This window comes from Penicillium riverlandense (genome assembly GCF_028828495.1).
Source record: "Penicillium riverlandense strain IBT 135883 chromosome Unknown utg000003l_segment0_segment0, whole genome shotgun sequence".
NCBI classification, from domain to species: domain Eukaryota; kingdom Fungi; phylum Ascomycota; class Eurotiomycetes; order Eurotiales; family Aspergillaceae; genus Penicillium; species Penicillium riverlandense.
Window position 1 is genome coordinate 3808316 of NW_026643196.1, and position 23491 is coordinate 3831806.

At 52.7% G+C, this 23491-nt stretch overlaps 9 protein-coding genes across 9 annotated transcripts; 5 read left to right on the plus strand and 4 right to left on the minus strand.

The window, feature by feature from the left end:
* Positions 1–242: 242 nt before the first annotated feature.
* N7474_005146 (class I SAM-dependent methyltransferase) lies at positions 243–1049 on the plus strand (the record flags this gene model as incomplete). Its single annotated transcript, XM_057196561.1, has 1 exon — positions 243–1049. One exon carries the CDS (start codon positions 243–245, stop codon positions 1047–1049), a length of 807 nt encoding a protein of 268 aa, XP_057053957.1.
* Positions 1050–1453: 404 nt separating this feature from the next.
* On the minus strand, positions 1454–1870 carry N7474_005147 (WW domain protein; the record flags this gene model as incomplete). The annotated part of the gene is made up of 1 exon (XM_057196562.1): positions 1454–1870. One exon carries the CDS (start codon positions 1868–1870, stop codon positions 1454–1456), a length of 417 nt encoding a protein of 138 aa, XP_057053958.1.
* Positions 1871–3355: 1485 nt separating this feature from the next.
* N7474_005148 (uncharacterized protein) lies at positions 3356–5690 on the minus strand (the record flags this gene model as incomplete). Its single annotated transcript, XM_057196563.1, has 3 exons — positions 3356–3609; positions 3665–5599; positions 5687–5690. The coding sequence occupies 3 exons, from the start codon at positions 5688–5690 to the stop codon at positions 3356–3358; spliced, it is 2193 nt and encodes a 730-aa protein (XP_057053959.1).
* Positions 5691–7130: 1440 nt separating this feature from the next.
* N7474_005149 (aromatic acid exporter family protein) lies at positions 7131–10483 on the plus strand (the record flags this gene model as incomplete). Its single annotated transcript, XM_057196564.1, has 6 exons — positions 7131–7219; positions 7273–7557; positions 7610–9290; positions 9345–9434; positions 9483–10291; positions 10363–10483. The coding sequence occupies 6 exons, from the start codon at positions 7131–7133 to the stop codon at positions 10481–10483; spliced, it is 3075 nt and encodes a 1024-aa protein (XP_057053960.1).
* Positions 10484–10703: 220 nt separating this feature from the next.
* On the minus strand, positions 10704–10940 carry N7474_005150 (uncharacterized protein; the record flags this gene model as incomplete). The annotated part of the gene is made up of 1 exon (XM_057196565.1): positions 10704–10940. One exon carries the CDS (start codon positions 10938–10940, stop codon positions 10704–10706), a length of 237 nt encoding a protein of 78 aa, XP_057053961.1.
* Positions 10941–11958: 1018 nt separating this feature from the next.
* Positions 11959–14380, plus strand: N7474_005151 (anoctamin family protein; the record flags this gene model as incomplete). Its single annotated transcript, XM_057196566.1, has 3 exons — positions 11959–12052; positions 12106–12554; positions 12632–14380. The coding sequence occupies 3 exons, from the start codon at positions 11959–11961 to the stop codon at positions 14378–14380; spliced, it is 2292 nt and encodes a 763-aa protein (XP_057053962.1).
* Positions 14381–14748: 368 nt separating this feature from the next.
* Positions 14749–16275, plus strand: N7474_005152 (uncharacterized protein; the record flags this gene model as incomplete). Its single annotated transcript, XM_057196567.1, has 1 exon — positions 14749–16275. The coding sequence occupies one exon, from the start codon at positions 14749–14751 to the stop codon at positions 16273–16275; it is 1527 nt and encodes a 508-aa protein (XP_057053963.1).
* Positions 16276–16701: 426 nt separating this feature from the next.
* Positions 16702–19233, minus strand: N7474_005153 (threonine/serine exporter family protein; the record flags this gene model as incomplete). The annotated part of the gene is made up of 1 exon (XM_057196568.1): positions 16702–19233. The coding sequence occupies one exon, from the start codon at positions 19231–19233 to the stop codon at positions 16702–16704; it is 2532 nt and encodes an 843-aa protein (XP_057053964.1).
* Positions 19234–20734: 1501 nt separating this feature from the next.
* N7474_005154 (glycoside hydrolase family 55 protein) lies at positions 20735–23055 on the plus strand (the record flags this gene model as incomplete). Its single annotated transcript, XM_057196569.1, has 2 exons — positions 20735–21379; positions 21427–23055. Coding segments are annotated over 2 exons (2274 nt in total), but the record flags the coding sequence as incomplete, so codon positions are not given.
* Positions 23056–23491: the final 436 nt, after the last annotated feature.

The following is a 23491-nucleotide window of genomic DNA, read 5'->3' on the forward strand; positions in this document are numbered from 1 at the left end:
GCTCTGCTGTAAATCCTGGGACTTCAGTGGCGGTTGGAAGCCGTTGCTTTGGCTTTGACATTGATAATGTCGAGTTTTGGGGGCCGTTTTGCCGTCGGTGTTGTGAGTGGCAGTGATCATGAAGGCGTATGAGGGGCAACTGTCAGCTCTAAATGCCATACCCGTCCACTCATCCAACTCTACACCTTCAACCTCTTCCAAGCGAACCGCTCAAGCGCAGCACATAAAAAATAAATAAAAAAATGGCCAAAGTCTACACAACGGATCACTCGAGCTCCGTCATGCGCACACACGGCTGGCGCACGGCCTCCAACTCTGCCCCCTACCTGCTCCAGCACCTAAAGCCCAACATGCGCATCCTCGACGTGGGCTGCGGACCGGGGACCATCAGCACGGATCTCGCCAAGTATGTCCCAGACGGACAGGTCGTGGGCGTAGAATACGTCCCCGACCCACTAGAGGGCGCGCGGCAGTTCGCCGCTGCTGCGGGGGTGACCAACATCAGCTTTGAAGTGGGCGACATCCACGCCCTGAAATTCCCAGATGACAGTTTCGACGTCGTGCACGCGCATCAGGTCCTGCAGCACATCGCGGACCCCGTGCAGGCCCTACGAGAGATGCGGCGCGTTGTCAAGCCCGGCGGTATTGTTGCCGCGCGGGACTCTGCCGCGTTTGAGTGGTATCCCGAGAACGAAGGGATTGCCGCGTGGAAAGACGTTGTCGATAAGATGCAGCGTGCTAAAGGCGGTAATCCGCATCCCGGGAGGATGATCCATGCCTGGGCGGCGAAGGCGGGCTTTGCGAGGCAGAATATTGAGAAAAGCGTTGGGACTTGGTGCTTTAGTAGCGATGAGGAGAGGGCGTATTGGGGCGGGTCGATGGCGGAGAGGGCGCAGTCTTCTGGATTTACAACTATGTCTATTCAAGAAGGTTATGCGAGCCGCCAGGACTTGGAGGACATCGCATCGGGATGGCGGACTTGGGCGGAGGATCCAGACGGTTGGTTTGCGATGCTGCATGGGCAGATTCTGTGTTGGAAAGAGGAATAATCTACGTAGGCCTCTGCGTAGAGAGTATATAGTACCTGAGTAGGATCTTTGAAAGAATTGTGTTCATGATAAGGTCCTATTCCACAAGTATAAAGAGCGAACGAAGGACTGCTGAAAGTGCTCAGCGGAAAGATAAATCATGGCTTCAGAGCTGAAAGAGTATCTCAGAAAATAAACAACAGTGCAATCGAGCAAAGCACACACAAAATAAAGCCGTAGGATTTCAAGCACCGCATTTACCAGCCATCATCTTCACGGTAGTCCTGATAGGACTGATCCTCACGGCCCTCTTCATAGGCATCATCTCGCTCCTCGACCAGCTCCTCCTCATTCTCTCTTTCCTCATGCTCATCTACATATAAAATTAGCATGGCCTCCTTAACAAATAAAGCAAGGATGCAAAACTAACCATATTCATGTTCCAGAAAAGCTCCAGCAAGACCACCAACTGCCAAACCCGCAACACCGCCCGCCAAATACTTCCCAGCATCGCTGTGCTTCTTCTCTTCGACGTATTCGGTACGCTCCTCATACACCACGGGCGGGGGTCCAGGTGCCGCAGCATAATACTCCCCCGGAGGACCTCGGTTCTCATACCCATACGCACGCTCAACATAGGGCGGCTCCCATTGCGAGCGGCCGGTGGCCTCTTCCACCCAGAATGCGCGGCGTACATTGGGCTCCCACTCTTGCCTCCAGCCGGCGGGCAGTGGCGGCGGGGGGATAGCGGGAGGTCGGATGAGCGGTGGTGGTGCGCCGTACTGAGCGCTCTCGTAGGGAGGGCGAGCGTAGGGGTCGCCGTATGGTGGAGCATATGCCATTTTGATTTCGTAGGAAGTCGGTATTCAGAGAGGAATGGTGGAAGAGAAGAGGGAGAGAGAAGAGGGAGAGAGAAGAGGGAGAGAGAAGAGGGAGAGAGAAGAGGGAGAGAGAAGAGTGAGAGAAAAGAAGGAGAAGGAGAGTAGAAGGATGAGTGTGTGGTGGAGTAAGAGGAGGGGCAGCTTTTTTATAAGCAAATAAACAAAAAAAGAAAAAGGACAACAATGCCAGTAAGATCAGTGGAACTCTGACGTTGCGGGAAAGAAGGATGCAGCTTGCATCTTAATAGGGTAAGTTACTTGGTCATTGTCCATTACATATCAGTCTTGTCGAACCGAGAAGCTTAAAAATTGACTAGAAGTAACTAAACGGTGCTGAGGGGGGGCGGGTCCAATGCCTGTCATCATTTTAGTCTGTCTTGAGGGATTTTAGTTAGCAGTGTAGGCCGTTATGAAAGGAGGGGCACAGTGAACGCTCGCGCCGTTCCCTTCCGGTTAGGCAGATGCAAAAATAACCCCTGACGGACAACTGATAGTCAGATTGATAACCACATTGCAGCTTTAGTTGTGGGAGCATGAGACGCACGCCAGTGTGTGACAGTAAGACGGGCATTTCGTTAGTTAGGGTGTTACATTCTCCCCAGTGCACCTTGGACAAGCATCGGTACAGCTGATCAACCCCTGAGCGGCTAGTCTCCACACCGGCCGTTGCTTGATTGTTTCGAGTGGCGGTCTGTGCTGAATTGTCGTTATTATTCCCTAACTGGGATTCAATTCCAATTATGCTATGGCTGAGTGTAAGTCAGTAATCACATCAGACAGAAGTTCACAACAGTCCGTGGCATTTCCGAGCTTCTGCTGCTTTGTTAGGTGCATTAGTTACTACTGACGATTTGCGTACCAACAAGTGGCGCAGCAGGGCTGACACACAGCCACTCGCTGGAACACACGTGGCGCAGCACAAGTTAGTTTCTCTCCGTAGTTTCGGGACGGATTGATAGACTGCTTGCTACAATCAGGGCATTATCGTCCAGCACCGGGTCAGAGGGGCTGAGGCGAGGACGCTGGTTGTCAGCAAGAGAGATGCCAACCAAGTATCTCAAATATGCGATTACTTTCCCGTTCAAAAGTCCCGGTGAATCAGGGTGATATTGGCTTCTTAAGAGTTCGGCAGCCTTCTTACGAAAGTCGTCTCCGGGGCCCGTCTGGTATAGCTACTAGGGAGTCATGTCAGAAGTTATTAGGTACTTACTTTCTAAGTAGGCACGCTGTACTGGTGTGGTGTTGGGATGGAGTTGGTGCCCATCCCCATATCGACAAGAGTGTGTATTCAACAAGATACAGAAGTGAAAGACAAAAGGACTAAGCTAATTCCTATCCCACAAGACATGATATAAACCCTAAGCCACTCAAGCAGAGGCGGATGTACTGTCCCGCTGGTGCATGCGCGGTGCAGAGGAGCTGCATCGATCGGCATGGCCGTCCTGACTAATTGGGCCCCGAGCCGGCGAGCGTGCTGGTCTGGTTGGTGTTGGGGTAAAAGAAGGCCGCCAGGGCGATAATCACGTATGCGGCGATCAATAGCGCACCTTCCAGGTAGTTGCTTCGGCCGTCCAAAACGAGGAAGTTGACCACGAATGCGGTAACGAAGAGACAAATCGTCTCGAAAAGGGTGAAGTAAAGGGACATGTCCTTCTCCATGCACCAGCCAATTATTACCACCAGGGGAGTGACGAAGATTGCTATAAGATAAGAGTTAGGACTGGATGTTGAGGAAGGCAAATACGGAACACCTACCAATTTGAATGCTGCTGCCCACTGAAACACCAATGGCCAGGTCCATCTTGTTTTTCGTGGCCACGCTGACGGCCGTGACATGCTCAGCCGCGTTGCCCACAATGGGGAGGATGATAAGACCAATGAATGCCTCGCTGACCGGTGACCCGCTGGCAATCATGTTAGGAATGGCATCGACCAGGAACTCGGCACAGATAGCCACAAGGACAGTGGACATCAGAAGCAGGACGACGGCCGCGGTGCGAGACATTTGTGGCTCTGGCTCCTCGATGACTGGGTTCACCACGATATCATCGGTCGCAGCCGGTTGTCGAGCAGCACCGCGGGCAAACTGAACGGCATTGCCAGCTGGTGGAGGCCGTGGGCTCATATGAGCCGGTAATGAGTTACTCCGGGCAAGAGACGGGCGCGATGTACTGGTCCCAATGTGAGGGGAATTACCCGGCGACTGAGAGCTGAAGACGGTATTGGACAACAGCGACGGAATAGGTCCGAAGGGGGACTTTCTCTTGGGTACGCCCGCAGCGCCATTCTCCCCGTCGAGCTCAGTCTGGATCTGATTCAAGTTGGGAGCCGTGGCAAATCCCGTCATGCCAGAACGCTCGGTTCCAGCCTGAGCAGTCGCAGCCTTGGCCTGCTTCGCCGCCTGTTTCTCTGCTTGTCGCCGCTCAGCCCGGCGCTTCTTCCTCTCACGCCTCTTGGCCTTCTCGTCGCTTTTAGAGCTTGCAATGCGACTCAGCGCCAGTCCAAAGTCACGCGCGCGGACCTCAGAGCCCTTACGACCGTCCTCATCGCCATCATAGGGTCCATCATCGGCGAAATCAATTGCAAAAGACTGGTTATCATCCTTGGGATCGGCAATGGAGTTGCCAATAGAGGAGCTCTGGTTTTCAGTCGACAATGTTCTTTCGCCCATTGTCTTTCTTCGGGTCGACTGGCCGGAGCTCGTGCTTGATTTGCGATGTTTGCGGTACTTCATTGCCCTCTTAATTCGTTTAGCCGTCGTCCACGAGGTGGTGGTATCGACGGATTCATCACTAGAGCTCGTCGACGAATCGGAAGAGCTGTTCATGAATTCCGCCAGCACACCGGGGTGCGACTCTTCGTCGATGATTTGCTGAGGGATACTCGCGTACAGGTACGAGTGCGACTTCAGCTGGAACACGATGTACAGGACGTACATCACCAGAAGAACCACGCTTGTCCCGCGGCTGACCTTGAGCGTCTCTGTGTCGGCCTCGGTGCTGTTCGACCACGATGCGTGGAAAGCAGTCGGGAGCAGTAGACTGCACACACTCAGACTGAGAAGACAGGCGCTCATCTGGGTGACGGTGCTGTTGTAGATCTGCTCCTGGAAGCGGAGCCCTCCCAGCAGAAAAGCCATGCCTAAAATCAGGAGCAGGTTGGCCAAAATAGAGCCTAGTAGCGACGCCTGGACGATACGGATCTCGTTCTTGACCAGCGCAATGATGAAGATGATCAATTCCACGGCGTTGCCGAAGGTGACGTTGATGAGCGCACCAATGGTATCACCCAGACGACTGGCGACGCTCTCGGTCGCGTGGCTCAGCAGACCAGCCAACGGAATAATGGCCACTGCGTTCATCGCAAAGACGACGCCGGAGTTCAGGCCGGCCGCCTTGACCGCGATACCCACGGGCACAAAGAGCAGCAGGACATTGACCCAGCTGTGGAAGAGGGCGTCCTTGGTATGATTGCCGAACCGGATGCAGCCATTGCGCATGCGCAGGCCCAGGCCCGGTTTGGGGGTGTTGTTGGACTCATCGAGGGCTGCGGGAGCGCCCTCAGTGGGCGGATTCACTTGTCCATCCTGACAAGAGGTTTTCTCGGGGATCTGACTCGCCCGTTTGGAGGAATCTGGGTTGGAGGGAACACGAGCCGTTGCGTGAGCTTTCGCCCACGAGTTAATCCGGTCTGTCAGGGGAAAGCACAGTCAGTCAGCGATACGAGATAAGAGCCGATCGCAGCGAGATGGCAAGATGACGCCACGGAGTTACTCACGCATGTATTAGGAAAACCAAGCGTGGAGTGCAAGAAGGCGAAAAGCCTGGGGGGGATGAGGAAGAAGAAAAAGGGAAAAACGTGGAAGAAAGCAAAACGAACAAAGGAAGGAAGGCTGAGCGATCGGACCGAAACTGGATTGATTGATTACGGAGCTTGGCAGCTTGGCGTGACCCAATATTTAAAAGTGAAAGGATGGCCCTACGATACCCTCAGAGTGGAATGCATGACGACTTCCCTGACAGTCCGACACATTCTCGGACTCGCGTTCGCTGCGTCAGCTGCATCCCTGGATTTATTTTCATGATGTCACTGTCGAGACACATAACTACATTCGCAGATGAGGAGACGGGTGCCGATCGTGGTAAATGGTGCGAGGTGGCGTCCTTGGCCAGGTTGTAAGTAACCGGATCGGACTCGGTCCTTGGCCAGTCCCTTTGGGAGGTCATTATTATGATTCGTGACAATTAGTCCACCAGTAATGGCTATAATATCCATTCAGAGTCATTGTAGTATCTCGCACTGCCTCGAATCCCAATCGAGCCACGGATGTGAGCCCCACTGCCTCTCCGCAACCGCAGCGATGTGGCTGAGTCCATTGCCACATTTCCAGCAGGACTAGGTGATTGTGATTTTGTTGGGACTGAGTCTTAGGCCTTCTTGGAATAATGCGAACAAGATGAGGTAAGATGGCAATGGGGGACAGTCATATTTGGTCGCCTCTTGTTACTCCAGTTTGTATGGCCAAAATTATAAGGTTTGTTGTAGCTGCCAGGTATCTCTCTCACTGCGGTGATATATATCTTCAACTCGGATAGGGTCCATACCAACATATTCTGCAGCGACGGACCAGACAATGCAGAAAACATAGAAATTTTCCAGGAAAAACAATCTAAAACCCTTTACTGATTTAGCAATGTCATGGAGACAAGCAAAGTCGTAGATCAGATTCTCCTGCTGTTGTACAAGGGAGTTTGACGGGCGGCTAATCGATCAGACGTCATGTGACCACCCGCCATCGACATCATTGCTCTCAATCTCTGGAACGCCGATGGGCGATGCCGTTATCTCGGAGGATCTCCAAGACTAAATCTTTTTTCTTGGTCGAGTGAAGTGCAAAAAGTCAGTCCGCTTCATGCGCCCCTCAGCTCGGCATTGGTCTCGGCACGGCATCCCGATCGAACCCGATCCGCATGCAGCCAACGATAATCAGATCGAACCGCCTGTTCAAAATTTCCCCTGCCCACGCCATGGCAATTGTTTCCCTTTGATTGACTGTCATATAACCTTCGATACAGTGCAGTCTATTTGGATGAACAGCCACAGCTAGGACGATGGCTCAAAAGGCGTCCGGGCCGTCTCGGTCTGGGTTGCTCGAGTGAGTACCTACATCCCGTGGTTTCTCGAAGAGAAGCTAACAAGAGAAATCAGATATCTAAATCCAATGACCTGGTGGTCCAGGCTGGAATTGGATTCGCGGACTGTGCTTATGATGCTAAAGGGCGCATTGATTCCGACCCTTGTGATTGCCATGTACCGAGCCATACCAACCATATATTGGTGTCCCATGCTGAAAATTACTATAGATATCAAACTGATGCCATCTCTAATATCACCACTACTATTGGCTACCTATCCGCCTTGATGTCAATTGTTGCTCAAGGTCTGATGCCGCGAGCCAAATTCATGAAGATCATGTTCTTCGATCTGGTCTCCACCTGTGTATCTGCTTCTCTTTGCTGTCTTACTGTGTTCTGCTCTGTCAAAGCCAGAGAGCACAACACGCCCGCCAATGCCAGCGAGAGTGTCCGAAACGGGTACAACAGCGATGCCTGTGCCGTGGCCGCAGTGTGGCTGATTTTCATGATATGGTATGTATGCTCACCCCAAGTCTTCTGAATACACCACTGATCATATACCCAGGGCTGCAAATTCACTTCGTGCCTTGCGACCTATGGAGCTCCAGGACCCTATGGTTGCTTTCTCCATTTTTGCCTCGGTCACCATCACCCGCGCGGGCATGTTTACCACACTCGCCGAAGGACTCGATTTCATATCTCGACTGCTCAAGGGGTTTATGATTGGGTTCGCGGTTGCAACAGGTGTGTCGTTGCTCATCTTACCAATCACTAGTCGAGGCAACGTCTTCCACGACATCAAGGGCTACGTGACATCCGTCGAAGGGGTGCTGCAGTCCCAAGTATCATTTGTGGAAGACAGCTCCACCACTGGACTGTTGATGGGAAGGGGCCTGCTTCGTCGAGCACGGACTGCGATGAGTACGAGGGACATGCAGATCGAGGGCGAGCCAGAGGTGGTGGAATCCAAACAAAAGCACTTGCAGGCATCCATGGCGAAGCTCAACGGGCTGCATAGTAAGCTCCATGCTGATCTGTTCTACTCCAAGGATGAACTCGCATGGGGGAAATTGTCAGCCGAAGATCTCAACGCTATTGCCTCGCTCTTTAGGAGTCTGCTGCTTCCGCTCTCTGGAATGTCCATGCTGCCGGAAATCCTGGAGATGATTGTCAAGAATGAAGGTCCACACGATTTATGTGATGACGACGACGAGGACAACGGTGTGGATGACGAAAGGGGCCTCAAACATTCGGAGATCCAAAAAGTGGCGCAAACCCTGCATGAACGCTTGCTCAGCTCCTCTGATCTTGTCAAGCTGGGGCTCCACTATTTTCTCTTGTCCCTGGAGCTTATCAAGCCTAAGCATTTGGACAAGCAAAAGAAGAATAGCAAGGGTGGAGTACAGGCCAAAGATGAGGAAGCAAGGGGTGAGACACTCAGCCCACTGGAGCCCGATTTTGTGGAGAGGTACGAGTATGAGCTGCGCAACTATTACTCGCGTTGGAAACACCTGCCTGAGGCGCTCGCGTCTCTTGAGGCATTTTCAGCCTCTGAGAAACCCATCCCTAAGGAGTCCGGCTCGCGGGTTATTGCCGCGGATCGCGATGTGCGCCAGGAATTCTTCCTCATTCTGTACATGGACCATCTGCAGGATGATCTGCTTAACGCGACGCTGCAGCTTGTGCAGTTTGCAGCTAGCAAAATTGCCGATGGGACGATGAAACATGGCCGATTGATCTTCCCCAAGCAGAAATCCATTCGCGAGTGGTTCTCTCTTAGCACTGACAAGAAAGCTGCCGATGCGGAACCGGATCGTCGTCAACCTTCGCATGTGGATCCCTCGATGATCCAGCGTTCACAGCATGACGCTGCCTTTCCGGACCCCGAACACCTGCCGCCCGCGAACGTCTTCGAAAAATTGAGCGTGGGACTGCGAGCTGTCTCTCATATGATCAAATCCGACCAGAGTAGCTTTGGTTTGCGGGTGGCAGCCGCATCATTCTCGGTTGGGATTCTGGCATTTCTTCACCAAACCCAAGACTTTTTTATACGGCAACGATGTATCTGGGCCATGATTGTCATTGTGATCGGCATGAACCCGACCAGCGGACAGACCATGTTTGGCTTCGTGGCGCGCATAGTGGCGACGGCGATATCGCTCGTTCTCAGCTTGATCGTTTGGTATATAGTTGATGGCAAGACGGCTGGAGTGATTATTTTCCTGTATCTTGCCAATGTGTTCGAGGTACGTACTCTGACACAACTGTATAACATGCATTTACTGACTACCTCCCTCTAGTATTACTTTTATGTCAAGGTGCCGCAATACTTTGGCCCATCTGTCATTTCCATCGTCACCTTGAATGTGATTGTTGGTTATGAGCTGCAGGTATGTGTATATCCTCGTTTTGCTCCTATCTAACTAACCACCACAAAGGTTCGCAAACTCGGCTTCGATGAGGCCACCTCCAACGGCCAGCCGTACTACCCAATCTACCTATTCGGCCCTTACAAACTGGCAGCGGTGGCAGCAGGCTGCGCTATCTCATTTTTCTGGGTGATCTTCCCGTATCCCATTACTGCAAAATCTCAATTACGGAAGCTACTCGGCCGGAGTCTGTTTGTACTCGCCAAGTTCTACAGCTGCATGCACGCGACGATCGAGTGCTGGCTCAGTGACGAGCTAGGCGACCTCCAAGACACTCACTCGCCCGCACACAAACTCCAAGCTTCGCGGCACAAGATCTTCAAGGAGGAAATGATGCTCTTGACTGCTCTGCGCATGCACAGCCATTTCAGCACCTACGAACCTCCGATCGGCGGCAAGTTCCCCAAGCAGGTTTATGACAATATCATTGCGGAGATCCAGCGCATTCTGACAAGCATGTCCCTGATGGCGCATACAACGCAGAAGCTCGATGCCTTATCGGTGGACTCGGAGCCCTCGGAGCACGAGAGTGACAGTCAGTGGATGGCGCAGCTTGCAGAGATTGCCTTGAAATCGGCAGACTTCAACTCCCACCGGATTACTTCGTTGCTGTGCCACTTATCCGCCGCGATCATGAATGCCCAACCCCTGCCGCCGTACTTGACTACTCCAGACTCCTTTCCTCTTGCGCGCCAGATGCAGAGGATTGATGGTGAGCTGTTGAATATTCGACATGTGGAGGATCCGGCGTTCTCGGCGTTCGTATCGCTGGAGGTGCTTCGGTCGGTTGTTAGCTTCAGCTTGCAGGAGCTGCTTGAGTATGTTGTTCTGCTACACCTCTCGAGTGTGCTCTATGTTTGAAACGGAAAATGTACTAACGCGTCTATAGTAACGTAAGGAAGCTGGTCGGTGAGCTGAACTTTGACTTCTCTTTCCGACAGACACAGCAGTATGCCGAGTCGGCGCGACTGATGTCGGGCTCACATGGGGAGGCGGAAGAGGAGAGATAGATCTGTATAGATTTGTATACTTCGGTACAGGTAATCCTAGGGAAGAGTCATTATTGAAGTGATTATCTCATTACACATCATTCATCCGAAGAGTAAGCCCGCAGTCCCAGCTGATACTCCCATAGACTCCGTCGCAATGCATGTAGGTTGTCTCGAGAACCTGGAATACACAATTGGCATTCAGTCCACCACACTTATTCTCTTCATACTTACTTTCGCATCAACTCCTCATCTCGACTTGCTTCGACTTAGAGTGCTCCCCGTACTCCCGATCCACGGCGTAGGACCAGTGCAGTTGCGGGTAGTAGAACGCGAAGAAGACAATAACCGCTACGAGGACGAGCAGAGTCGGTAGGAACATGAAGATGAAGAGGACCAGGCTCAGCCCAATGGCCGCATGTTGGCCGCTGAGGAAGTGCTGGGCCATGAGGTCGAGGATGATGGAGGAGGAGGGCATCGACAGTGTCTTTGTGTGTGCGTGTGTCGGTAGTTGCAGGTGGTCGGTTGGAAAGTCAATTGAGAATGAGCTATATAGGAAGCTGCGGAATACAGAGGACCCTGCACCGCCTCGGCGTGGCTTGGCCGTGTGGCTGAAATGCTGGTGCCTGCGTGGTGGTCGTCATTATTAGATTATCAAGAGAAGGCAGCCGGATTTCCAGAATAATACATAGTTTCTTGCCTAAATAACCCTGTCACTGACTCCATTGTTTGGCTACGAGGCAATCATAGTGATGCTCCATAGTCCCCTCTTGGCGAAGGCAGGCAGCAGCATTTTCCCCAAGTCCGCCAGTAATCCCTTAATTCCATAGCGAATCATCACTTTTTCTCTCCACTCATGCCTAGTTGGAATGAATAGATCACATAACCTAAAAATTATAGACAATCCTCCATTCTTGCCTATTCCTCTCAGTTCCCATCCACTGTATCCTCTTATAGTTCGTGGCCGGCTTACCACCTAGACGCATGGTGGGGCCCTTGACTAGCTTAGGTTACACAGAAAAAACCCCCCAGTGCCGTCAGCATGCTTCTGCCAGCCATTGGAGAACTTCCTTCTGACCGGGATCACTGTACGTAGCAAATAATGGACAGAACCAACCAAGGCAACATCCTGCGACGATCGCCAACTCCATTGGTGGCGAGCAAAACATCCCGCCCCGATCCCCCGTAGGGCTGAAGCTTAAACGTGGGTCCAGGGGAGCTCCGATTGATTCTGCAACAGACCGGGGGAGGGGGAGTCCGTGTATTAGGATTGCATGAGATGTAATAATTAAACAGAGATCTCCGACCGACTGCAGGGAATAAGTTCGAGTCAATTGGACGGACAAATATGGTCAATGATGGATGATTCTATGGTGGGACCCTGCCGCTTATTTCCCCCACACCCTTGCCGGCTTTTGTTTTTCCTTCCTTCCTTCCTTTCTTTCGTCCCTCTTCCCTGTCTCACCGTCTTCCCCCCTGCCATTCCCCGACCCAAGATGTCTTGGCTCGCAGGGTATGGCAAGGACGCCGAGGAGGAGAACGACAACCTCGGCGTCGACTGGGTGCTGCAGTATGAGTTTGGTGATATTGGTACATCATTATTCACAATAATCGGCATATACTGGTACTGACGGACCCCTCAGACCAATCACAGGCCATTGCAGAATACCGCACCCTCATCCATGACCTGACCGAAGCTGGTCTTCGCGTCCAGGTCCGCCACGGCTATGGTGCATCTCTTCTGGTCTGCATCCGCGTCCCGCGCGATCAGTTAGGCCACATGATCCATAAATCCAGACTAAATGACTGGCTGTGTGGAATCACCCATACCTTGCCCGTGGGTGACGAACACACTACCGCCGCCGCAGACACGCCCGCTGAGGAGCTTCGCTCGGTCTACCATACAATCACCTGGCAAAAGGAACTCGGCGGGGCCGGCGTCACACCCAAATTCGGAAAGTGGAAGAATGTCACGGCTTCGTTCCCATTACACGACCAGGACGCCTGTGGGGAACTTCTCAGGAAATGGAGCAAAACCACGGTGCTGACCGCCAAGGATCTGGATATCATTCGAGAATTGTTTGGTGAAAAGGTTGTTGCTTATTGCCTTCGGCGTCTGCCGCCCTTGCATCTATCCCACTAACATTGCTGGACGATCCGTCCTTGCAGGTTGCATTCTACTACGCTTTCATTCAATGTTATTCGCTATTCCTCATTGTGCCCACGGTGCTGGGCGTCATTGGCTGGATGTATCTGGGCCCGTACTCGATTGTCTATGGCGCCGTTCTGTGTCTCTGGTGTATTGTGTTCGTCGAGTACTGGAAGATCCGCGAGGCCGATCTCAGCCTCCGATGGGGCGTTAAGGGCGTCGCACGGCTCAAGGTCAACCGCATCCAGTACCAATGGGAGAAGGAGATCCGCGATCCAATCACGGGTCAGCTCGAACAGACCTTTCCGGCGTGGAAGCAGCTCTTGCGCCAGTTACTCCTGATCCCCTTTGCGTCTGTCGCGACTCTGGCTCTCGGCACGTTGATTGTGGTCACTTTTGCCTCGGAAGTGTTCATTTCGGAAGTTTACGAAGGGCCACTGAAGGGGTACCTGGAATTCGTGCCCACGGTGCTCTTCTCACTCACCCTTCCAGTCATTAACCCGTTTCTCACCAACATGGCGACGTGCTTGACCGACTACGAAAACTACCGTACGCAGGACCAGTACGATTTGGCCCAAACGCAAAAGACCTTTGTCATGCATTTCATTACGGCCTTTCTCCCTACCATACTGACGGCATATGTCTATGTCCCATTCGGAGCATTGATTGTGCCGCGTTTAGACCTCCTGCGGCGAACCGGCCTCGAGACCAAGTCGATCCACTCGTACACCGACTTTCAGGTGGACACCAACCGGTTTCAGCAGGAAGTGATTTACTTGTCGATGACGGCACAGGTCCTTAATTTCGGGCAAGAGGTGGTGCTGCCCTATGTCAAGCAGACATTATGGCAGAAATGGCGCAGCTACAGTGACCGCAAAGCAGAAATGGGCCGTAAGCGCAGCTTATCCAGGGCTGCCAGTCTCTCCAATTTCCTATTTATCGACCCGCCAGATGAAGCATCTTTCCTGGCGCGCGTGCGCGCGGAGGCCGATGCCGACGAATACAAGGTCGAGGAGGATATCCTGGAAATGTGCGTGCAGTTCGGATACTTGGCCTTGTTCGGCGTGGCGTGGCCACTAGTGCCCCTGGGGTTTCTGCTCAACAACTGGCTCGAAGTGCGTGGCGATTTCTTCAAGTTGACTCTCGAGTGCCAGCGCCCGCCACCCATCCGGTCGGACTCCATCGGTCCCTCGCTGCTAGGGCTCGAGTTCCTGGCCTGGCTGGGCACGCTCTCCACCGCAGCCATTGTGCATCTCTACCGCGGACCTATCTCCGAAGTTCGCCTGTCGTATCTCCTACTAACGGTCTTCATCGCGGAGCAAGCCTACCTGGTCACCCGCTTCGCGGTCGCAACCGCCCTGCGAAAGATCTTCTCAGATACCATATCCCGCGAGGAGGCCCGGCGGTACGCAGTACGCAAAGGTGTCCTCGCAGCACGCACCGCAGCAGCAGAATCAGGAGTCCCCAGCTCCCCGGTGTCGTTGACCACCAAACCTCGGCACCGCGTGCGCTTCAACGAAAAAGTCAATGTCTACTGCTCCACGACAGCTACAGAACCCTCGCCAGACGGCACTCCATCACCAACAGGTGAACTCTCGCACGACGAAGACCTGTGTGGGTCCGACCGCGAGGCCCAGTTCTGGAACGGGCCTAAGCACACTCACATTTCGACCACGACCGACATGACGGACGCGGGGGTCAAGCTGATCCGCGCGCTGAATACGAATAAAACTTCAGGGCATGCGCTGAAAATGTCCAAATCTGCATAGATTAGTTTTAGATATTTACTATTGTAGATTTATGTCGGTTGAAATGTTGTTGCCTTATGTACTGTATGTGTTCATCGTGCTCAGCCCTACAGGGCTGCCAAGCCGGCTGATGCCGATCCTTTGCGGCCTTATTTGTAGTACGGGCTTCCAGTTTCTTCCGCCGTCTGTTGTTTCTTTCTTTCCTCTTTTTTACTTCCTCTCACCTTCTTCTTCCTTAATAACCCTCACTTCCTCCCTACTTGGACATCACCTACCCAAAATTCTTCCCTCCTTCCTCCAATTCTACCTCCCTCCTTCGTGCCACTCAAACAATGCCTCCCGGAGTGTGAAACCCTCCCACACCAAGCACATGCCCTCCCCTTCTCACCATGGCGACGACGACACCCGCCGCCGCCGCCGCCTCCTCCTGTGACACCCTTATAACCCCACCGTCACAAGCCCGCATCACCATCCCCTGCTCAAAAACCATGGACGACTCCGACTTGGAACTCTCAGCCCTCAAACCCACACCACCACAGCCTATAGTCGCCAATCTTCTCCGCGAAGCAAGTGATCTTACCTGGAGTGAATCGTTCAAGTCAACAAAAGATACCGTCATCCTGGTCCGCCGCGGCGGCCGCTTCCGGCTCTGGCGACAGCAGCAGTTCAAAAATAGCCTGCTCGCCGGCGTGGGATACCTCGAGCTAGCGAACGCCGGCGACTTCGCTGCTAATGTATGGAACCAGATCCCTGTGCCGCGCTTTGCAGCTGTGCTGATGGGCATTGGGGGCGCGTTTGCGCTGGGGATGGCGCTCGTCGCGGTGAGGGATTTTCGGCTCTCGTGGCAGAATGTGAAGTTGTTGCGCACGGAGAGGGGCTATCTCCAGCGACTGCGGGTTTATCATGATCGTAATCCTGATTTGGTGAGCCTGCTGGATTGCCGGTTGGGTGTTGGGGTTCGTGAACTCGGCACGGAGGCCGTGGACCGCCTCGTCATGGATATGCTCATGGGCGCGGGCTCGGTGCTTGTTGGTATCGGGACGCTGATGGCGATCGGTGGTGCGAACCATAGAGTTTACAAAGCGAGCAATCTTTTGTCTGGGTATATTGGCAACGCGCTGGCCGCGATATTTGGTCTTGTCAACGCCATCTGGTCCGCGTACCTTCTGCACCGATTCCGCGTCCACGACGCAGCTGTCCTCGCCCAGAAACCGAGCGACACTATTCGCCGCAGACTGCAGGTCCGGTCTAGTCGCTTTAAATGGCATGCCTTTGTGAGTGGGCTTAATGGACTGGTCGCCGGCGCCGCATCGATGGTTACGGCTGAGCGCTGGTGGGGATATATCGTCCTGATCCCATGCATTGTCTCATTAATCTTGTGCAATTTCTTCTGGAGAAAGAAATTGGGCTACGATAGACCTGTGCTGGGGGATTCGTCCCCTGCGAGTATGCAGCTTACGCCCCTGTTCGAGGATCTGGAGTACACTATCGCCTTGCAGCGGGCTCTCGCAGACGCGGAGATCTCTTCACCACAGAATATTGTCCAGACTGACTCGCTAGAGTCGATCCTGCAATTCATTGCGAGAAACGGAATGTTGGAGCAGTACGGCGAGTCACTTGCTCTTGACAAGAACACCTGTGGAATATTGTCAGAGTGCACTCGACGCGGTCCCTTCGGTGACAAGATTCTCATGTCGCCTACTCTCCTTCTCGCCCTCTCCACATCTCCCACTCGATCCCAGATTCTATTGGATCACGCGAAAAGATTCCTTGTTACAGACGGTTACATTACATTTGTGCATCGTGAACGACACCTTCTAGAGCTTTTGGGGTACGCCGCCTGGCGGGACCAGACGACGTCCACATCTACTCCGCATCAACATCAACATTCAAATCCACATGAGCGACCTCAATAGATGATGTATGATGTTTAGATTAAAGTTAGTTTTTGGGCCTTACATAGCCTTTAGACCTTGATTTTACTGGCCTTTTTGAGCGACATCGTGGCTGTTCCTAGGGGACTTTCTTCAACGTGCATAGCGTTGCGTTGTATAGCTGTGGTTGTATAGATAGGGCATGTGTTTATTCTGTCACGTCAGATTACTATCTGTGGGGCTCAGCAGGTCTGTAATCAACTTGGAATCCCTTTGTAGGGCACTCAAGGCACTTTAAAGCCAGTGAAAGGTGTGCCGTTAAAGGTTGGGAAGTCTAATTCAGATATATATCCCATCCTTCGTGATTCCAAAGAAATCCAGTCTAATTCTTATGAACTTCCCAACGTATATACAACCAATTCCAGTTCCAGCAAGCACTCGACTGGGGGGTAGCACACCAACATCAACTTAAAAACTGAACAGTCCACTCCTCCGCTTGCCATACGGATAAACAATCAATGCAGACAAAAACAGCCCCACCGTAATCCCAATAGCAACCTGAATCATGCCAAAACCTAGGCTAAATACCGAACTACTATTCAGTCCAGCCCCAGGCGAAGAGTTAGGAGCGGTCTTCGATGAAACATTCTGCCGAATTTGGTCTGCAGATTCCACGCCCGTGATCAAAGACCCCGACGCCGCGAGACCTGATGGCACCAGGACAAAGATTCCAGGTAGAATAGCGGTTGCAGCGTGTCCGTGCCAGAGACGACTGTACAGGTTTCCCATGATGCCGATCGTGAACGCGCCAACGGTGTTCGCGACTTGCGAGTTCGAGCCCAGCTTCTTCGTACTGAAATAGTTGCTGATATACCCCGACAGCGCGATGATGGTCATCGGCGGGCCTTGTTTCCATTTCCCTTGGTTGATGATCAGAAGCCAGACGGACATGATGGCTACGAAGGGAAACCGCTGCACATAGGGATTCTTGAACGCGCCTTCTGGCGGGCAGGAGATGGACGATGTCGCCTGGTCGTCCATGAGTCCGTAGAGGGTTGTTCCGACAGTGATGCCATAGCCAAGAAACAAGGAGAAGATAATCGCGTACACCATTCGGATTGAACCTGCGATAATTTGGTGGGACTGTAGTTCGAGACTGCTGCAGAGCACCAAGAACCCAGGGAGGATTAATGCAATTGAGGCTTGCGCAATGGCTGAGAAGCAGAATAGATTTCCCTGTCGTTTTCCGTCTACGACCGTGCGTGGGATGCTGCCAAAGGCTCGAGCGAGAAAGGATGTCAAGACTGAGGCTGTCACTTCGAAGACGTTTGCATAGAGCACCGAGTGTGGTGCAGCGACGTTCTGCATCGCGCCAACGAGACACCCGTTGAGGAAGATGATGGGCATGTCGATTGGTCGTGCGTTGAAGGCGAACGGGCCAACGGTGGCAGTAGCCAAACCGTACACCAAGACGACAATGAACTTGTTGAATCGAGGCTTTCTGTTCTGGACATCCTCTAGCTCCTGGATCGCCTCTTCAATACCGACCACGTCGTGGATGACGTTTTTATAGATCAGATGTGTATCCGCGAGTTTAGCGAGGTCGACGCTCTGAGCAATACGGACTAGTTTGACTTCTGTTGTGCGCGTCGAGGGATCATCAAACGACATGACCATGCAGCCGGGCAGGTAGAGAAACTGGCTATCCACCTCCAGCACCTTGGCGGTCATCTGCATGTATTCTTCCAGTCGATGTGTCGGCGCCCCGAAGGCCATGAGGCCCTTACAGAGTTGCATGATATACCGTTGTCGGGCAATGATCTCGGCAATGTGTACCGTCACTCGGATCTCGTCCTCCAGTCTCATATTACTGTTTGACAGTTTCCCTTGTCGTTTGGACGCTGCCGACATAACCTCACTGGACACAGGGGTTGCTGCTCCGCTGGCGTTTCCTGATCCGGCTCCTATCAGTGTTGCCGTCGAAGCATTCGGTGGTTTCTTATACCACTTGGGCTTATCCCGCTTGCTGGGCGTCGCCGCGGTCGAGGTAGCGCCAGAAGCTGGACCGCGCGATATAGAATTATCGACAGAAGACGGACTTGATGTTCGAGACATACCGGTGTTGTCCCCCCCACTCTGGCCCTGGCTGGGGTTATTGAGCTTGATCAACTGCGACAAAATCCCCCCACCACCTGAGCGATATCGAAGCCCTGATTCGAGCCCGGACTCATTCTCTCCTCCGCTGAATTCGGTACCCCTCTGGGGGTACGGTCTACCGCGACGTTTGCGACGTTTGGCCGAGTGATCTTGCGTCAGATCTCGCACCAGACGATGGGCTTCGGAGCTGGTTGCTGCCTGGTGCTGCCGCTTCTCTTCATCTGTCTTGTGCTTGTTGTCTGTGACGTCTGACAGAGGAACTTCACCCCCAGACGCCCATTCTGGTCGGTACAGACCGGGTCTCAGGTCATCTCCATCAGCGGCAGGACGTCCCAGCAAGTTGCTGATGCTTGTAATTCTAATTTTGATGGATTTGGTTGCTGAATAAAGTCGATCTTTAACGCTGGAAGGCGTCCATCGCTCAGGATTGTAGATTGGTTTCTTGCCCTCTTCCGGTACTTTCTCATCAGCAGGCTTTTCTTCTTTGGTTGTTGCCCGATCTGCCTGGTCGGCTCGCTCCCGCAGCGGCGTGTCTGTAATATCCGCAGACTCGTGCGAGTAAGGCATGGTTGGCCGATGTGATAGTCCTTCGCGCAGCGACCTATCCCATTCGGCACGCACATCTTCGGATGGAGGATTTCGAGGCGCCTCTTTCCAGAAATTGGCATTTGATCCAAATCGGACGCGCGGCATGCGAGGCGCTTCGACTCGCTCGTTGTTTTCCGAGTCGCCATGTTCTTGTCTTTCCGGTGAGTGTTCCAATCTTTCGCGGTCTCCGTCTCTCAGTCTCTCGCCGCTGTTGTGGATAGATGAATCCTCGCTGCTGCTTTCCTGCTCGGACATGGAGGCGACAAGATATGCCGTAGCCTCACTGGCCCAACATCGGGGGACTTCACTACAAAGAACAGTCTGAGGAAAGCCGAGATATTTCGCGCCACCGTCTCGCTTGCCGTCAATGACCCTGTTCGGAAGGCCCAGTTTCTATCACCACCCGCCGTTGCCAAGTGAATGGTCGATGTGAGGGATGATACTCGCTTTTTTCTCGAACTTCACGCAAGTCCTCTCTGTAAGTAAGAGATCCTAATGAGTATATGTACTTGCTTTGCTTTTATGAGCTCATCGAGGCAATATGTGCACGAGTACTATACTAGCTTAAGCTTTGTTGCCGCGCACGACCCACGGCTCTCGATGCTAACGTCACTATATCGGAACGACAGCCCGGAAGTAAGATAGGTAGTTTACTGGAGAAAATTATTGCCCACAAGTTTTTAAGATCTAAGCGCAATGTAAATTTCAAGTTGGTTGTGTTTCGCAGCATCTCCAGTTCAAAGGGACCCGGGGCGGACACGGAACAAGCCCACTTCTTTGCTTCTTGTGGATTGCGAGAGGAGCTAGGTATATGCGCATATTTGGCTAGTGCGTTCTTCTCTACGGCATGCTATTTTAGCTTATCCTGTTACTGGGCCAAAACATAGCTACTGACGCAAGGAGTTGCTCCGGTCGATGCGGCATCCCGAACTTTAGCCGCAGCCATGTGGCTTTTCTGAGATTCGCCATGGCTAAATCTCAAGATTGATCATTATTGTCGACTAAGAAGCTACATCTTGTGTGTAATCCTAATGGAGTCGTTATTTTGAATCAGTGCCGATGAAGGATTCAATCGCCCAGCCACGATATTCCTAATCGGGAATATGGATAAGCCAAGACCACCCCCTTGATGGTATGAGGTTGCACACTATATAGATCTAATACATAAATGAAAATCTGTGCTGGAGTTCAACTATTTGAAATCCTCAGCTCTGCACACGCCTCTTCCCGGCACGTTTACAAATCCCGGGTCTCGCAAGGGGCGACGATCAGCCCAACTTGCATTCCAGATCCAAGATAATCACCACCTTGACGGGCCCATAGCTACCAGTGATAGTCAAGTTCCGTGATTCTCTGTCGCAAGGTTGTCATTCTTTTTTTCATTTCTTGTCATTCGTTCTTTCTCCAAACTTCTTGTTTCTCGTTCTTGTGGCGTATTTGGGATCGGGATTGATGCGAGGACGAGGATTGATTGAGGACTGTTAAGGATGCGGAACACATTTTCTTTGACTGGGTTGCTAGCGGTTTTTGCTACTGCTTCGAGTGCAGTTGTTCCTATTTGGCCGATCAACGAGCCCATCCCGACTATTCCTGACCCTATTCGATCTATCCATGCGCCCATTCGATTAATCCCCTCGCCGCCGGACTGGCTCAATCCTTACGTTCATGCAACTCTAACTCCGACATCTTCGTATGTGACATATATTGTCTGCAGTGAAAATGAAGCATTCATTTGCTAATTTCTAAAATCTACAGATCGAGCAGTCCCAGTTTCGCGGCCGCCACGAAAGCATGCCCCGGTCCGGCAGCTTCGCCGGGTACATACTGGCTCGACGACCAGGATCATAATGGAGATGGCGCGGGATACGCACCTTACGCCAAGACGACCAACAGATACCCAGTCTATCGCAATGTCATGGACTACTCGGTTGTCAATGACGGATCGGGCGACCAGACAAGTAATCTGCAGAAGGCGATCGACGACGACGGCAACGGTGGGACCCGCAAAGGAAAAGGAGTAACGCGATTTCCTGCTGAAGTGTTCTTGCCTGGTGGTACGTATCAGCTGGAAAGCACACTGAACTTGACGGTGGGGACCATCATCGTTGGAGACCCTCTGAACCCGCCTATCCTCGCCGCCGCTGCGAACTTTCGTGGTCAATATCTCGTCATGGGATATGACGAAGAAAATGGACCCCCGGAGACCAGCTTTATGACGCTCGTGAAGAATGTCATCTTGGATACCACAGCCATCAACGCCAACAGTACCATTACTGCCTTGCAGTGGGGAGTCGCGCAGGGGTCTGGCTTGACAAATGTGCAAATCCGCATGCCGATACCCTCGACTGGGCATACAGGAATTGATATTGACGCCGGATCGACTATTGCTGTGACGGATGTGGTGAGTTGAATGCGCTATCTTTGGGTTACTAGTTTAACGAAAGACAGTACATAACCGGTGGCGCGATTGGCATTAAAAATTCGAACCAGCAAGTCAACTTCAAGGATATCTATTTCAAGTCCTGTGGCACTGCTTTCGACGCGGCGGGAGGATGGACGGTGCTGCTCGAGGGCGCTATCTTCAATGACTGCGGGACTGGGATCAACATGACCGAGAACTCGCTGGGAAGTTTGGTGCTTCTCGATTCGACATCGATGAACTCCGGTCCAGTCATCCGGTTTTATGACTCGTCCAACGATCCAGGAGGCCGAAATAGCCAGTTCACCATTCAAAATCTGGCACATTATACGGACGCTCCTATTGCGGTTGATGCTGAGGGCAATGTCCGGCTGCCCGCCACTCGCCATGTCGACACTTGGAACTGGGGCACTATCGCCCCCGGTAGATACCAGACTGGGGGAAGTTGGTCGACCACGCGTTCAGAGAAACTTCTTGTGGACGGAAAATACTTCACCAAAAGTCAGCCCACCTATGGTGACTTCAACAGCGACCAAATTGTCAATGTCAAGACTGTTCCCGGCCACACGGTTTCGGGCGATGGCATAGCAGATGATACTGCATCCTTGAACGCCATCTTGGCGCAGAATGCCGCCGACTGCAAGATCAGCTATATCCCCTTTGGGATTTACAGAGTCACGGATACCATACTCATTCCGGTGGGATCTCGTATCGTGGGTGAAGCGTGGTCCGTTATTTCTGGGTACGGCGAGGCTTTCGGTGATGCCAGTAATCCTAAGCCCGTCGTCAGGGTCGGGAACCCCGGCGATGTGGGCCTCATTGAGATTCAAGACATGCGGTTCGCGGTAGGCGAGATTCTCCCCGGGGCCAAAATCGTCGAGGTTAACGCCGCCGGTGAATCTCCTGGGGACGTTGGACTATGGAACACGATGGTGACAGTAGGCGGCACGGTCGACACGAACATTTCCCGCTCCTGCACATCCCAGGACCCAAAGAACTGCATGGCCGCGTTCATGGTGATGCATCTGACGCAGAGTTCGTCGGCATACATCGAGAACTTCTGGGGATGGACTGCAGACCATAACCTGGACAGCGACTTGACCACCATCGTCTCCACCGGCCGTGGAGTGCTCGTGGAGTCGACCAAGGGCACTTGGCTGACCGGCACAGGCTCGGAACATCACTGGCTCTACAACTACAACTTCCACAAAGCGCAGAACGTCTACGCCGGGATGCTGCAATCGGAGACCCCCTACATGCAGGGCTCTGGAGAGCTCCAGGCAGCACCAGAGCCTTGGACTGCCAACGCGCGGTACGGCGATCCAGATTTTTCATGGTGCGCAACGGATGACCGGAAATGCCGCACTGCGTTGGCCACCAATATCGACGGTGGATCCAACATCGCGCTGTACAATTCGGCAGCCTGGGCTTTCTTTGATGGACCATGGAATGGGGCATACAATGAACCTTGCAAGGGCAAATGCCAGGCAAACATGTTGCGCGTGGTTGATACGCCGCAGAATTTGGTCTGGTACTCGATCAGCACGCGCATGACGGAGGTCATGGTGTTGGATGGAAAGACGAATCCGCGCGAGAGGAGCCATCCCGGTGGATGGGAGGCCATAATTCAGGCATATCGGCAGTTTGCCACGCGGTGAGTAATACTAATCATGATCTATACATAGTTGGCTGCACATATGATAGACCAATTAGAGAATAACCGGTCTTGGTTTTTGTTTCTTTTTTTAGACCGGCACGTGATCTTATGCCTCAGGCGCTGTCTTTCATGGATTCAATTACTATTCTCTTCTGCATTATTCTTGTTTCACACCGAGCAGGTCAATAATATAATAAAGTAATTAGCTACTATGCCAACGTCATCAATGTGCAACGGCGCTTGGCTTCCACCATCGTCATGAAACCACGCTAAACATGCTATTTCAGGGTCAAGCTCGGCCCAAGTGGCTTGTTTACCGACCAAGCCACTGGTCCACCGGCATTCGGGAAAACTCGCAAGGAGACCCATCCGCATCCACCCCAACGCCCATTGAGACAGCCTCCCGACAGTTGATCTGTGGGGTGAGGGGCCTACGC